Source organism: Acipenser ruthenus, chromosome 3 (assembly GCF_902713425.1).
Source record: "Acipenser ruthenus chromosome 3, fAciRut3.2 maternal haplotype, whole genome shotgun sequence".
NCBI lineage: Eukaryota > Metazoa > Chordata > Actinopteri > Acipenseriformes > Acipenseridae > Acipenser > Acipenser ruthenus.
Genome location: NC_081191.1, coordinates 54,761,109 through 54,778,403, shown reverse-complemented (window position 1 = coordinate 54,778,403; position 17,295 = coordinate 54,761,109). Strand labels below are relative to the sequence as shown.

General features: G+C 38.5%; 1 protein-coding gene across 1 annotated transcript in view; it reads right to left on the bottom strand.

Moving 5' to 3' along the window:
- Positions 1-17,295, bottom strand: part of slc39a6 (solute carrier family 39 member 6) — a 62,017-nt gene that overhangs the window by 21,472 nt on the left and 23,250 nt on the right. The window contains exon 5 of the mRNA XM_033992806.3: positions 945-1,114. Coding sequence (XP_033848697.3) covers positions 945-1,114 — 170 coding nt within the window. The remainder of the gene's footprint in view (positions 1-944; positions 1,115-17,295) is intronic.

Genomic DNA, 17,295 nt, shown 5'->3' with positions numbered 1-17,295 from the left:
AAGCAGCTTCTTGATGTGTGTGAGTTAAGTGTACCCGAGGTTTATGTCCATTTGCTTCAAATCGTCAGAAATTCGGGCATAAACTTTCTAATTTCTGACACACGACTGCAGATCTTCCTGAACACTTCTATCTGCCCACAGAGAAACTGGAGCCTGCACTTCCTCAGCTTCCCAAGGCTGACCTTGAACCGATGCCCGGGCGGCTAAGCCAGCCCCACTTTCATTTAAATTTGACCTCAGTGCATTACGGATGACAAACTATTGCTGGAAACAGGAGCAGGACTTAGAAGACGTACTTCCACTGGGTTCCCGTTCCAGGTCTCCAGCTTCTCTTAGCAGTTGTGGAATTGGTTTAGCCATTTTTGAGTATTATTATTATTATTATTATTATTATTATTATTATTATTATTATTATTATTATTACTACGACTACTACTGCTTCTTCTCAATTCTACGCTTACTCAAACCTGTCAGACGAGCTAGTAAATCGAACACACCAACGGTATTGTCCTGCCCTTCCAGTGTGATTGACGCTAATGAGAAATACTGGAGTGAAAAGATTGTGCCAAAAAAAAAAAAATATATATATATATATATATATATATATATATATATATATATATATATTTTATGTGTAATGTATTTTGATTGGTTTGTTTATTTTGATTTTTTATTTATTTATTTAATTTTGGCACAAATTATATTTGTGCCAAATTATCCTCCATACCCAAATAGAGAATAGATCAAAATAAAAATAAAAAAAACTTTTAAAATTAACAATTTTGTTTTAGATTTCGGTGACAATAAAACCTTCCTTTAAGATATACTGTACAGTAAATGCTCACCATTTTCTTTCTTTATTTTAGATATTTTAAAGTTAATTATTTTGCCTACTGGGACAAATCACACACAAATAAGACAACAAATAATTATATCTTACTTACATGAGGAATAAGATGCAGGAAAGCATCTCCACTCAAAGTTCCCACTGCCAGCGCCACCAAGAAACTTAGAAGGAATTTGAAAAATACCCGGTTTATCAGAGGGATCAAAATCACTCCCAGAAGCGACAACAGGCTTATAATTGTGATCGACACAAAGCCTCCAATCCAAGCTGCAAAAGACGGCACAAATAAACTCACAGTACAGACTTTAAATGCATACATTTCAATATAAAGACAAGTACCAAACCAAAATGCAGTTTGCTAGCTACATTCATGGTTGTTAGTGGTACAGTATCAACTCTCAGTAGCAATGTGTACTAATAATTATATAAATGTCAAATAACTAATAATTAATTACGTAATCTTTATCCAAACAAAAGGCAGCTTTTGAAGCTCACTTATAAGTAGGCTTGCTACTTTGATATTAAAATCGGTAAAGCTTGTTCAACGTCGAATTCCCAAACAATGTGAGTTCGAATGAAATAAAATTTATATAGGATAAAAGTCAGTAAAACCACTCATTATTTTGTATTTTCTTACCAAAAATAATCATTTAGAAATCATCTCTAGAATGCTCTCATTCGTTTAAATGACTCATCAAGGCCTGCACCAACTGTGCACTTTCATTTGCAGCTACAGCGCCTGTCATTCAAAGCGCCTACTTTGAAATTAGCGGGTTAAGGTGTAGGTAAGCTTTTGCTATAGGTATACAGTGACAGTTACTAGTTTGATTTTAAAATGGGGTGTAAGTGGAAAACACTTAATGAATATTGTGCACAATACCCTGACCAACGGCTGAAGTCTCTGTGGCAGGAGGAAGCGGGCCCGTCTGCCTTGCCTTCCAGTGACTCTGAGTCCAGCTGTGCTGAAGCAGGAGAGGGGCGGAGCTCAGACTCTGAATAAGTGCAAGTTAGTTCTGTTCAACTAGCTAATGTTTTGTTCTGTGCATATTTTTTACTCGTAAATTTATGCTATAAAAGTCTGTGTAATACTCTTTTATATGCTGCGTTTTCTACGGTTTATTTGAGACAATTTTTTTATTTGTGTAGGGAGACTGTACTTCTCCCACGATGTCGCTTCCACGCGTGTGGAAGCGACATCGTGGGAGAAGTACAGTCATGGACAAGTACAGCGCAGTTAGAAGCAGAAAGGAGGAATTACATCTTTAAATTAAATCTGGAGTTGCTTTACTCAGAAAACATTGCAGCTTAAAGCCTTACAGCTGCGTGTATTTTTCTGATAACAAGCTGAAACTCTGAGCAGCTGATTCAAATTCCGCGGCGTTCTGAGACACGGGGGAGGGGTGGAGCCCGCAGCACAAGTACAAACAAACAAAAGGCAGGCAGTCTTCCCAGCGACAGCGTGTGGAAGCGACATCGTGGGAGAAGTACAGTCGTGGACAAGTTCAGCGCAGTTAGAAGCAGTTTTAAAGCAAGTTGACAGCTGCAGAAGCTAAACTAAACTTCCACAAACAAACAAACAAAAAAAATTACAACATGGTCTTCAACCCAGTAATCTGTGACAACTGCATGATGTGGGAAATCCGAGAAAACCCAACAGAACTCAACCAAGTTTGTGTAAAGTGCCGCACGATCCAGGACTTGCTTCAACGAGTAAGTCTGCAAGAAAAGGAGCTGGCGGAAATGAGACAGCAACAGGAGCTTGAGGAGCTGACACACCCACAATTCATGGAAGTCTGCACCCCTAGCAGACTGAAAGCCACCAGGGAGATGGAAGAGAGTCGAAACAGATGAGTTCAGATAGGCAGAAGCAGGGAAAAAAAGAAACTTTGTCAAACACAACCACCAGAAATCCAGACATCCAACAAATTTGAGCCACTTCAACATTTAGATGACCAAAACCAACATCAAGAGAATGAAAGGAACAACATCCAGGACCTTATAAACAGTGCAGGCCAGGCAGCAAAAAGAAGGGAGGTCATGATTGTTGGGGACTCCATATTGAGAAACACAGCAAGCTCAGGTCGCAGTTTGGACCCCCTTACTACAACAGTGTGCTGCCTTCCAGGAGCCTCTGTCATGCACATCACTGAGAATGTGGACAGGCTCCTAGAACGAACAGGAGACGACCCGGTAGTAGTCGTCCACATTGGTACAAACAACATTGGAAGAGACAGACCAAGATCCCTGCAAAACAAATTCAGAGAGCTAGGAAGGAAATTAAAAGACAAGACCAAAACTTTGGTATTTTCTGGGATACTGCCGGCACCTTGCAAAGGACCACATGGACAGCTGGAAATACAAAATCAAAATGCATGGCTAAAATCGTTGTGCACACAGGAAGGCTTCACCTTTCTTGAACATTGGAGCACATTCTACAACAAGGACTATCTATATAGGTGGGACGGACTGCACTTAAACAGAAAGGGAACCAAACTACTCAGAGAAAGGATCCTTGAGGAGGTCCAGAAGCATTTTAACTAAAAAGGAAGGGGGGAGAAAACAAAAAAAACAGAAGGGAGACCACATCAAAACAAGGGCAACAACTCAGGTAAGACAACTATTAAATGTATTTATCTTAATGCTAGAAGTCTCAGAAACAAACAAACAAACAAACAAACAAACAAACAAACATGTTAGAACTTGAAGCTACTGCACTAACAAGTAACTATGATGTGATAGGTGTTACAGAAACGTGGTTGTCTGAGATTGATGGAGCCAAATATAATATTAGTGGGTACACACTGTATAGGAAAGACGGGCAGGACAGAAGAGGCGGAGGGGTAGCGCTATACATAAGAAATAGTATTGTAGCCCAGGTGTTAAATCAGGACAAAGAAAACAATGCAGAATCAATATGGGTCAGAATAGTTGACAAAAATTCAAAGGGCATAATAGGAGCATGCTATAGACCGCCAAATTCAGACGCTGAGCAAAATAATCTGTTATACAATGACATTCGAAATGCATGTAGAAAAGGAGAAGCCATACTAATGGGGGATTTCAACTTCCCCTGTATAAAATGGGAGAACCCGGTGGGGAACACGACGGACGAAATTGAAATGGTGGAAATGACAAATGACTGCTTCCTAACACAATTTGTCAATGCACCGACTAAAGGGGAGGCATGCCTTGACTTAGTCTTTTCAAATAATGAAGACAGAATAACTAAAACAGAGGTCAGAGAGCCATTGGCAAACTCAGACCACAACATGGTCTCATTTGAAGTATTTTTTAAAACCCCAAAAGTAATGACTAAAGCTTAAGTTTACAATTTTAGAAAAGCAAACTATGAAGGTATGAAACAGAGACTAACAGAAGTAGACTGGAGTAAAATAGAGAAAACATCCACAGAAAAAGGATGGCTGTTTTTTAAAAATGTAGTACTAGATGAGCAAAACAATTACATCCCAAAAGTAGACAAATCTAAATCTAAAACAAAATGGACAAAATGGGTTTAATAGATCAATTAAAAAAATATTCAGTGAAAAAAGGCACTTTACAGAGCGTTTAAAAGGGACCAAAAACAAAGTACACAGAAAGAGTCCTTGGAACTGCAAACACAACTCAAAAAGGAAGTTAGAAAGGCCAAGAGAGAGATAGAAATCAATATTGCTAAGGGAGCTAAAACCAATTCCAAAATGTTTTTCCAATATTATAACAGCAAGAGAACATTCAAAGAGGAGGTTAAATGTCTAAGAGACACAAATGGCAAAATCATAGATGAAGATCCTCCCAATAGTACTCAAAGAAATGAAAGAAGTTATTTACAAACCGCTAACCAAGATCATGCAACAGTCTCTTGACACAGGGGTTGTACCGACAGACTGGAAAATAGCAAACGTAATACCGATCTACAAAAAGGGAGAAAAAACCTAACCAGGTAACTACAGACCAATAAGCCTGACTTCTATTATATGTAAACTTATGGAAACTATAATAAGATCCAAAATGGAAAATTACCTATATGGTAACAATATCCTGGGAGACAGTCAGCATGATTTTAGGAAAGGGAGATCATGTCTAACTAACTAACCTACTTGACTTTTTTCAGGATGCAACATTGAAAATGGATAAATTGCAAAGCATACGACATGGTTTATTTAGATTTCCAGAAAGCTTTTGACAAAGTCCTGTATAAAAGATTAATTCTCAAACTGAACACAGTAGGGATTCAAGAAAATGCATGCACATGGATTAGGGAGTGGTTAACATGTAGAAAACAGAAAGTACTGATTAGAGGAGAAACCTCAAAATGAAGCGAGGTAACCAGTGGTGTACCACAAGGATCAGTATTAGGTCCTCTACTATTCCTAATCTACATTAATGATTTAGATTCTGGTATAGTAAGCAAACTTGTTCAATTTGCAGACAACACAAAAACAGAAGGAGTAGCAAACACTGTTGCAGCAGCAAAGGTCATTCAAAATGATCTAGACAGCATTCAGAACTGGGCAGACACATGGCAAATGAAATTTAATAGAGAAAAATGTAAAGTACTGCACACAGGCAATAAAAATGTGCATTATAAATATCATATGGGAGATACTAAAATTGAAGAAGGGAACTATGAAAAATACCTAGGAGTTTATGTTGACTCAGAAATGTCTTCATCTAGACAATGTGGGGAAGCTATAAAAAAGGCCAACATGATGCTCAGATATACTGTGACAAGTGTTGAATTTAAATCAAGGGAAGTAATGTTAACCCTTTGCGGTCCTATGTCGGGCCTGGTCCGACATTGCAATTATTCGTATCCGGTCCATTGTCGGACCCTGTCCGAGATCATCAAAAAAACGGGTTTCTAGTCGTTTTTTCTCCGGAAAAAGCAAAGAAAACCATTCAATGGCCGAGTGGGAGCGACAAGAGCAGAGACAAGCCGATAAAAAAATAAATATAAAAAAAGGCGTATCTCATGATTAGTCATACCTGTTCCTGGCATCCCATATGGGCGGTCATATGGAAACAAGCTGGCTGTTACTGTATCAGCGCACAGAGATTTGCAGAGCTTTTTTGAGATGTTATAGTAATAAAATAATGACTTGGATTGCATTATTGAGGAGTTTGGTGATAAAACGAGTGATCAGGAGATGACTGATCGGTATGTACGACTATTATTATTATTATTATTATTATTATTATTTATTTCTTAGTATATGTGAAAGCGATAGCGAACGAAAGGGTGGGGCGGGGCTGGAGATGCCTAGTGAGTGCTTTGTTCATATGCAGGGCCTTTTAAACCCATTTGACTGTGGAAAAAAAATACTTTTAAACAGCGCGTCTAAAATTAACTGCACATGTGAAAATAAATTGGACCTGACGCGCACTTAATAAATGGACTGCAAAGGGTTAAAACTTTACAATGCATTAGTAGGACCTCACCTAGAATATTGTGTTCAGTTCTGGTCACCTCGTTACAAAAAGGATATTATTATTATTATTATTATTTATTTCTTAGCAGACGCCCTTATCCAGGGCGACTTACAATTGTTACAAGATATCACATTATACATTATTTCACATTATACAGATATCACATTATTTTTACATACAATTACCCAATTATACAGTTGGGTTTTTACTGGAGCAATCTAGGTAAAGTACCTTGCTCAAGGGTACAACAGCAGTGTCCCCCACTGGGGATTGAACCCACAACCCTCTGGTCAAGAGTCCAGAGCCCAGAGCCCTAACCACTACACCCCACATATTGCTGCTCTAGAAAGAGTGCAAAGAAGAGCAACCAGAATTATCCCGGGCTTAAAAGGCATGTCGTATGCAGACAGGCTAAAAGAATTGAATCTGTTCAGTCTTGAACAAATAAGACTATGCGGTGATCTGATTCAAGCATTCAAAATCCTAAAAGGTATAGACAATGTCGACCCAGGGGACTTTTTTGACCTGAAAAAAGAAACAAGGACCAGGGGTCACAAATGGAGACTAGATAAAGAGGCATTCAGAACAGAAAATAGGAGGCACTTTTTTACACAGAGAATTGTGAGGGCTTGGAACCAACTCCCCTGTAATGTTGTTGAAGCCGACACCCTGGGATCCTTCAAGAAGCTGCTTGATGAGATTTTGGGATCAATAAGCTACTAACAACCAAACGAGCAAGATGGGCTGAATGGCCTCCTCTCGTTTGTAAACTTTCTTATGTTCTTATGTTTATCTTTCTTTAAGGTATAGCTCTGCAGCATTCAATTAGAATGTTGTTTATCATGGTTTTTTTGCATGTGATAAAGGGGTTTTGCTAAATGAGACGTTTCTCAGTGGCATAAAAACTCAGTGAAATCTATTTGGCAAAAAAAAAATAATCAAATAGTACCAAGCCAACTTATAAGGGTCCTCTGGTTGCAATAGAACAGAGCTAATTGATAATTTGGTCTTGAAGTTGAAGACAAAAAACAATACATATGCTATTTTTACTAGAAGACATTGATAATGATACATATTATTGTTTATACAGATAGCATTGGTGGATACTTGTATGGTTGCTATGTAGATGCTAATTTATTGAGTCCTGTATTTTTTTTTTTTTTTTTTTTTTAGAACATACAGCGTAGATTTTCAAATGGGGGAAAAGAAGAACTAGGTCGCAAGGTGATTTCTAACTGAGTACATGGCTTTCAAAGAGTTTAGACGAAATGATTGTGTGTTCACTTGTTGACCCTTTTAAATATAAATCAAGTAACGTTACATTAAATCAGATTTTAGAAATCACTTTGCATCCTAGTTCTTATTTTGCCCCTTTTGAAAATCATGCTGTAAATGCCTTAGGTGTGGAACTATATTTTCTAATTGTAGGAACAGTTGCTTAAAATATATCTGACTTAATTAGGAAAGGAAAGGGTAAGTTTTGAAAGTCCTTTTGCAGAAAGTACAGAAGAAAACATGGATGGACTTTCTCAACTGATAAATGAACACCAGGGCTGAGTTCAAATCGGCAGAGCGCCCCTCCGTGGTGCTACGTAACATAAGTTAGCTCTTATTGAACAGTGTGTTGTGAAGAGAGAACTTTCAAGATGGCGGAAAACACGGCACTAGCAATGTTTTTTTAATTGAATTTATGGAAGATTGTGCAGGAAATCTGATGTTAATGCCTCTATTGCACTTGCATCGAAAGCCAACACCATGGCTTTAGTGGCAGTGAATTCAAACACATGCAAGAGTCCTGTACGGATTGAAAACTACGTTGAGAGCATTGTTCGTCAGTACAGTTGTCACTGCTTAGAACAGCCGCGTTTGTGTTAATGTGATTCGGCCCACAGTAAGCAATGGACAGTATAAACTCAACAACCTGATATTCAAAACGTCCCCCAGTCACCAGTACAGTACAGTTAACAAAACAAACACGCGTGCCAGTCGGGCGGTTCCTACGGTTCCTAATCCCAGGCACTGGAAAATAGCCACGCCTGCCCCTTGCACACATACACAGAAAAAAACAAACAAAACTAAATAGATATATCCCAGCTTATCGAAAGCGGGTGGTGATCAGAACCCCAAATGATAAATCACTTTGTAAATTCACAGGGCGTTTGCTGTGGCTGTAAGGATAGAGCACAGGAAGCAGAAACAAGCTGTTAGTAAGACAGTGGTGGGCGGAGAGAGCCCGGACTAGGATAGAGGGACGAGCTGCATGGCCCGGAACTAAGAGCGGGCTTAGAGATTTTAGAAAATTAGGATAGAAAATGGATCCCGAGCGATGAGCTGTCCTTTGTGCGAGGACCGAGCATACAAAAACATATAAAAAGGGCTCTAACTAACGGCACACGCTTCGGAGGACAGCGTGTGCTCATCTTCGCTGCTCCCGAGTCAGCGTGGGGGTGGTAGCGGCGAGCTGAGCCTAAAAATATTTGGATATGCCAAAATTGGGAGAAAATAATAAAATAATTGCCGATTTTACTAAATTTAAAAAATAAATAAATAAAAAGGGCTCTGCTCGGCAGAGGCGCCTGTCGGGGCGATAGGACTAGTCCAGTTGGATTAGGGCTGAAAGAAAAGATAGTAAAGGGTTCCCTGACTGGTCTGGTGTTACCCTCAGGATGAGGTGAGGCATAGGCCTCCGAAGCTAGGAACGGGAAGGCATCCCGTAGGGAACCTGCGATAAAGAGAGATGGGTTAGTCTGGGACTTAGGCACTAAGAGCATAAAGCGGGCCACGTCCCGAGGAAAAGAAGAACAGCGCCTCACGTGGCGAGGTAGAACAGGCACACGAGCTGCGCAAGGATAATGTGGCCGGGGGTCACCTCTGACTCACTCAGTGAGAACCCCCCTAGTGCGAGGACGAGGTAGCGTGGCCGACCCGAGTTCGGGGGAGTGGATCTGCACTTACCACCCCAAAGGATGGACCCTCAGCTCCCCGCAGAAAACCTCACCGTGAGTCAAACAATAGAGTCGCGCCAGTGCATAACATAAAACAAGACAGATAGAAAGGAGACAGGAAAGGAAGGGACGTACAAGACAAACAGAGGTTGTTAGGACAGAGTTAGTGTTGGATGGTTATGCGATTACCTGCCGCTCAGTGGAGAGGATAAAACCCCTTCCTAGTAGGGGAAACCTCTGGTGGCCCCAGCGGTCGGGTAGTCCCCACTCTGGGCATATTAGCCATTTTTTGATGGGCTGTTGCTATGTCGGTAGGCGATGAATGGATGCAAGAGTCAATTGCTGCAGAGGTCCAGTGCTCCATGTTCTTGATTAAATGGAGATTGACGTTGGCTTTAGCTGCAGAGATAGCTGCCTGATTCTAAATAAATGAGGGATATAGGATTGGGTCGGAAGGCCAGTTCTGGAAATAAGGGTGGCGAGTCTTTACCCCGCCTGTAATCCCTTCAGGACTACATTTTTCAAACTTCCCCCTGGAGTGGATATAAACTTTGTAAAATACGAGGGCTGAGGTATCTTCCATTAATAACCTTTCCCCATATTTTGTCACAGATATTATAACAAGAGTTTGGGAAAAAAAAGTATAATTATAATAACTATGTAAATGCATCTGCTGAATGATTAGGAAGTAGGGGGTGATGATATATAAGTAATTCATGTTTCAATGCAGTTGTTTACTATTTTACCATGTGGTGAAGTTGGTTATGTTAAGTATAATAACTATGTGCTTACTTAATTACTGTAAAATTGTAAAAATAAATAAATAAATAAATAAATAAATAAATCCCTTTAGTTTGTAATAGCTTAAAACTGACCCAAAATGAACCATTAAACATATAGGAGTCAACAGGTAAATAGTTACAGAGTAATAAGAAAATGTAAAGGGTACAAAGAGTATAATTTACCATGCAGGGTTTACTGAAAATTAATTCTAGAGTAAGTATGGCATTTTGTGGGATTAAACATTCAAAGGAATGGCTCACAGCACAGGACCGAAAGATACTTAAAGCCAGAATTTATTAGCAAGGGGGCGGCACAGCTTAGAAAACAAACAGGTGACCACACAATAAAGATATACCTACAATACAGTGTACAAGATATCCCTCTCAAAGCAATGTCCCGATCCCGTTCAGACAACAAACAAAAACAAGTCCAAAAGAGGGTTCGATTCATTTCAAAAGTATTCCAAACCAAAAAAAAACATCAGAATAAAAAAAAAAAAAAAATACTGATTGGCCATTCAAACATTTGTAATCCACTGCAGTTGTCAAATGAAGAAAAAGGTTTGATCTCAGCCAGTTATCTGCAATGACAGCGCTGATCCATTCTGTCCATACCCTGCCGGTAAGGCCATTTGGTTGAATCTTTCCTTGATCCAGCTACAGTTTTGAAAAAATGTCCAAAAGTAGCTACAAAAAATATTGAACCGAAAAACTGGTTTGAACAATAGTAGAATAGCGAACAAGCAATGTTAATATTGTCAACACGTCTATCCAATGCAAGTGGAACGAAAAGAAAATACGGCTGACAAACAGAAAAAGTTACACATACAACGTACAGACCAACAAACTACTGGCTCTTAACTACCAACGCAACATCTCCAATATGGCTGGAAAAGTAAGTAAGTCCCCTCCATTGCCTGTCCCTTCCTGTTTTTAAAACTCCTGGTAACATAGGATTCCACACCCCACCCGGCCTATGTAAGCTTAAGAGCAATGCAAATTACTCAACTCGCAGAAATAGAACTACACTCATGATAAGGAGGGTCGCAATGAGCACCACATGTGCATCGGGGTATTTAGCGTCCGCACTTACAGTCCAGAGGTGAGGTGAGTTAGGAGTGCAGAGAGCAGTAGGCGCTGTGTGAGATTTGTGAACACATTGCCATGACATTTACAGTTTTATTTGAAAATAATAATAATAATACTGCCACTAATAATAATACTATATTGTAAAGATAATCTCACATAAGCATTTAATTTCTATCATTTATAAACATATTTGTCAATCTTCATGTTTTAATAGTTTCACAAATCGATGGATTGTGCCTGTCCAAGAAATAACTACTATCGCTTCTGTTCAAATCTAGTTTTAAAAAAAAAAAGTTATTTTTTTGTTAATATAGCATTTAAACCTAGAAAATATGTAAATACAGTAAATGGCAAACTAGGTTAGCAACACTAAAAAAAATCAATACATGTTTTGCTGGGGAAAGTTTGTCTACACGCTTCACCACAAACAGACTATGGTATTTTTTCTCTAACATTACTAGATTGTGGCATTTAAATGTCAGGTTCATATATCAAGAAAGCAGTATCATTTACTTGCTAATTTACAAAAAACGTAAATAATACCTCAAGTTTAAAATATTAGTCTGTGCCTTGCCAGAGGCTCTCTTGGCAGCCATTTCTGGGTTTGTAACCAATAGAAGATCAGCTTTTTCCACAGCTAGCCAATCAGAAGTGATAGGGGTGGGACGTAAACACTTAAATGTTTGTGTTTAGGTGCTAGACTTCCGCAATTCAGTTTTCAGAAACTTGCATGGCTCTCTAAAAATACTTATTTTTTTTCTAGCAAAAGAACGAACATTAGGAAAAATAAATAAATAAAAACTATTTGTCCAACGGGCAAAGTATAACAGCAAAACATGTTGTCCCGAGCATCGGGCGATATGAATTGCACACCCGTTTGCTCATAGGCTTGTATTATTGTACCCCAGTTTTTCAGAATGGTTGACAAAGTGTATGCAGGGATTTTGAAATCTGCATCTTTCATTTTCTTAAATGGTGATGCATGATCCAGCGCTTTCAACACTTCCACTTTTGTCTGCAAGGATAGTGCGTGTTTTTGGGCTGCTTCATGGCAATGGCAATGATGCGTGCGCACTATGACAACTAGAAATGCATCACATGATCGGCTGTCCCAAAACAGCACTAAATACAGAACAGAGGCGTTAATCTGGGTGCTAGTTAAGACATTTCACAATACCCTTTACACTCAGCTGTTTGAACTAGTGCAATGAAGCACTAAGACACGACAGGGATGGGTTGGCATGTTAACAGGGCAGGGAGGGGGTTAAAATCCTCCCTGCCAAATACACATGCAAATGTGTGGTATTGTTAATTTGTTAATTGATTTATTTAATTGTTAATTGTTTGGCAGTTGGCACTTATTGTAAATCAGTGCCAGTTGCCTATAGTCTGCTCAGGACTGCCGAGTAGAAGGGAGCAGAGGGCTGTGTGTGCGGGTTCAGAGCAGTCACCAACTTCCCAATGTTTTGGTATGTTTAACATACCTTTGTCAAGGGAAAGTGTGTTTGAAAACAAAACACTGGAGGTATTATAGGCTTTTAATGCCATGGTAACCACACATGTATTTCTGTTTAATCTAATGTCTTTGTGATATCATTCACTATATAGCTAATGATGTAATGATTCACTGTTCCTTTCTATTTAAACCTTCAGGCATCATGGTGTCTAGTCTATTTATTTTATATATATATATATATATTATATATATATATATATATATATATATATATATATACACACACACAGTACAGTGCAAAAGTTTTAGGTAGGTGTGAAAAAATGCTGTAAAGTAAGAATGCTTTCAAAAATAGACATGTTAATAGATTATATTTATCAATTAACTAAATGCAAAGTGAGTGAACAGAAGAAAAATCTAAATCAAATCCATATTTGGTGTGACCACCCTTTGCCTTCAAAACAGCATCAATTCTTCTAGGTACACTTGCACAAAGTCAGGGATTTTGTAGGCATATAGGCAGGTGTATGATTAAACAATTATACCAAACAGGTGCTAATGATCATCAATTCAATATGTAGGCTGAAACACAATCATTAACTGAAACAGAAACAGCTGTGTAGGAGGAATAAAACTGGGTGAGGAACAGCCAAACTCAGCTAACAAGGTGAGGTTGCTGAAGACAGTTTACTGTCAAAAGTCATACACCATGGCAAGACTGAGCACAGCAACAAGACACAAGGTAGTTATACTGCATCAGCAAGGTCTCTCCCAGGCAGAAATTTCAAGGCAGACAGGGGTTTCCAGATGTGCTGTCCAAGCTCTTTTGAAGAAGCACAAAGAAACGGGCAATGTTGAGGACCGTAGACGCAGTGGTCGGCCAAGGAAACTTACTGCAGCAGATGAAAGACACATCATGCTTACTTCCCTTCGCAATCGGAAGATGTCCAGCAGTGCTATCAGCTCAGAATTGGCAGAAAACAGTGGGACATGGGTACACCCATCTACTGTCCGGAGAAGTCTGGTCAGAAGTGGCCTTCATGGAAGACTTGCGACCAAAAAGCCATACCTCCGACGTGGAAACAAGGCCAAGTGACTCAACTATGCACGAAAACACAGGAACTGGGGTGCAGAAAAATGGCAGCAGGTGCTCTGGACTGATGAGTCAAAATCTGAAATATTTGGCTGTAGCAGAAGGCAGTTTGTTCAGGGCTGGAGAGCGGTACACGAATGAGTGTCTGCAGGCAACAGTGAAGCATGGTGGAGGTTCCTTGCAAGTTTGGGGCTGCATTTCTGGAAATGGAGTTGGGGATTTGGTCAGAATTAATGGTCTCCTCAATGCTGATTAGTACAGGCAGATACTTATCCATCATGCAATACCATCAGGGAGGCATCTGATTGGCCCCGAATTTATTCTGCAGCATGACAACGACCCCAAACATACAGCGAAAGTCATTAAGAACTATCTTCAGCGTAAAGAAGAACAAGGAGTCCTGGAAGTGATGGTATGGCCCCCACAGAGCCCTGATCTCAACATTATCGAGTCTGTCTGGGATTACATGAAGAGAGAGAAGCAACTGAGGCTGCCTAAATCCATAGAAGAACTGTGGTTAGTTCTCCAGGATGTTTGGGCCAACCTACCTGCCGAGTTCCTTCAAAAACTGTGTGCAAGTGTACTTAGTAGAATTGATGCTGTTTTGAAGGCAAAGGGTGGTCACACCAAATATTGATTTGATGTAGATTTTTCTTCTGTTCACTTTGCATTTTGTTAATTGATAAATATAAACTATTAATCTATTTTTGAAAGCATTCTTACTTTACAGCATTTTTTCACATCTGCCTAAAACTTTTGCACCGTACTGTGTGTATATATATATATATATATATATATATATATATATATATATATATATATATATATATATATATATATATATATATATATATATATATATATATTTATATTGTATATTGCTGCAAACGACACAAAAAGTTGATGTACTGTTAAAGATTTAATAGAAAAATACACATTTGTAAAATGAAAAACAATTACATGTAGCCTAAAGGTCTCCACACACCGGACGTTATGCGATTTGTCCTGCAATAAAATGGTACTTTCGCTGTGACACTACCAGTGGTGGCAGATCCGTGCGATGTGATTGGTGACTGGAAAAAAAAAATTCACACGTATGATAGTCCTGTTATACAGCTAATAATGTAGAATACATAATAGCTTTTTAGAACACTTATTTCAGTAAAGGTAAACAAATCATACACACCAGCTAGATCCAGTTCCATGGAAAGGGACTGCCAGATGTTCTCCCTCATTGCCGTCTTTACAACGTTTGTATCCTTTATTGTACAGCTCTGGGTATTTTGATACTAAGAGAATTCTCATTTCTTCTGCCATTGTTTACTGAAGGCAGACAAGGGAAGCTGTTCCTCATGGGTCAGTTCCCTAGCTGCCGTACGACAACATCTCCAAAATAGACATCAATCCTATTTTTTCGCATCACTTCAGTGTCGCATCACAGACAGTGTGAATGGCTCATATAAAAAATATGATGGTTTATTCGATTGTCGCATCACCTCTGGTGTGTAGAGGCCTTAATTTAAATTAAAATATATATCTCATTATATACAACCGGTCAACTAAAATTCATTAAGTCACCAGTACTAGAAAGGCTGGTAACCACTGCTCTATGGGATCCAGTGCCTGAGTATAAAACAAGCAGCAGAGAACAAGTCCTTATCAGGAACAAACAGGCATCCAAAGCATCACAGCTGCCATACGAAGGGCGATACAAACGGCAGAAGTTGGCAAAGGCACGGCTCACAAAAACATTGCATCAATACACCTCCTCACCAGACATCACACCATGGGCAGGATTTTCAAAAAACAGTGTTACTGTATCGAACTCGTGGTATAATAACGAGAGCTTTAGTAGCAAGTGATTTTCAAACGAAATGTGTTCATTAAATTAATCCATTAATGCTTTGAAATTGAGTCGATGAGGTTGTTATTGAATGTATTTCTCGTTAGAAAGCTTGTCGCAGGTCACGTACATCACTTCCTGTCTCAATAACTAGATAAGGGGAACTCGTTAATGAAAATGGATGTTAACGAGTTCAAAAAATGAACAGAAGTATAATTCGATGTTATGGAAAATACTAGCGTACAGGGAGACAGCAGCAACCAGAAACCAAATAGAAATAAAAAAATAATGTGAATATCTGTTTCGTGTACATTTTGTAAACTTAATGTAAAATCGTTCATTTTGTCATGCAGAATGTACAATTATTTAGAACACTTCACATATAAAATGCTGATATACGATTATCTAGCGTGGATAAAAATCGGACTGCACGGATTAAAATGAAATGCCACACCTCACTATATACATAACTCTTTTAATGTGCATTTTGAAATCTTTTTTTGTTTAAAAAGAAAAAAATACGGTAAGCCATCTATTATATTGGTTGGAATTTACTTTATGTTGACATCTACTTTTGTATGTATTTTAGTATGTACGATTGTAGGCTATAAATATACATTTGAAGTGCCATTTGTGTTTGTAGTTAGTTCTATTATACACCATGTGTGTAACACTTTATCATACATTTATTAAGCTTTTTAAATTATGATAGAACTCCCGGCCTAACCCAATACACAATTTTGTTTATAAATAAACTCAACATGATTAGAAGTAGCTACTTACAGTATTAAGAAAATGTAATATGCATACAAACGTGTGACGGTGAAAGTGTACAATGTACATACAGTGTGGGGGGAGTCTGACAGCATTACAAATACGTTTAGGCAAAATCCATGTCAATGCTCTCTATCATATTCCTAGTGGATCTGCGTGCCCTTGTACACCTTCGTTCTTTCGTGGATTACACAGGTGTTATAAGCCAAGGAAGCATTGCAAATCCTCAATCACCTAAGGAAACTTTATTGTAATATCTAATATGCTATTTTCTATACCAAGATTTCAGTTGTATATTTAAAATAAAATCTGCAGTAGAGGTCTGCTGTCATATAATGTACATATGCAGAATTCAAATAGGCTACAGTTGCATTGATATTTTCTTGGTAGTAACATTACACTGCGTGCAAATAACTGTATATCACTCAGCAATACAACAAACGTTCCATACGGTTACAAATGTTAAAACAACAAGTGAATAAATCTCATTCACAACCACAAGTATAGAAAAGGCTCAAATATTTTCATTGAATTATCTAGGTAGTCTGTAAGAAATGAATTCTGGCACTGTACACTCTCTGTATCGTCGGCATCACCGACGCGGTCTTATATACTCTTTATATACCTCTTTCGTTATATACTCTTTCGTTAATTAAAACCAACCTTTTTCAAGTGCAAATTAATTCCTGATAAATTATGACAATTAACACAGATTTGCTTTTAAATTTCCACACAAACAAAAGAAACAGTCACAAGAAGCACGTAAATCAACATAATTTCGGAAATCACATTAGGACAAATATTTAATAACGAAATAGGCATAAAATGTCAAAAATAATGGTACATACCGATTCCTTGATTAACACTGAAGTTACCTTTACAACCTTTTGAAAATCCTGCCCTTATTGTAGGTTCCACAAATAGTTATTTTCAAAGAAGTTACTACTTCGCATCATGCTATGCTTTGTATTCTACAGAGAACCTTGTAACCTAAAAGCCATACATCCTCAGGACACTAACTCCCTAAAAGTGATCA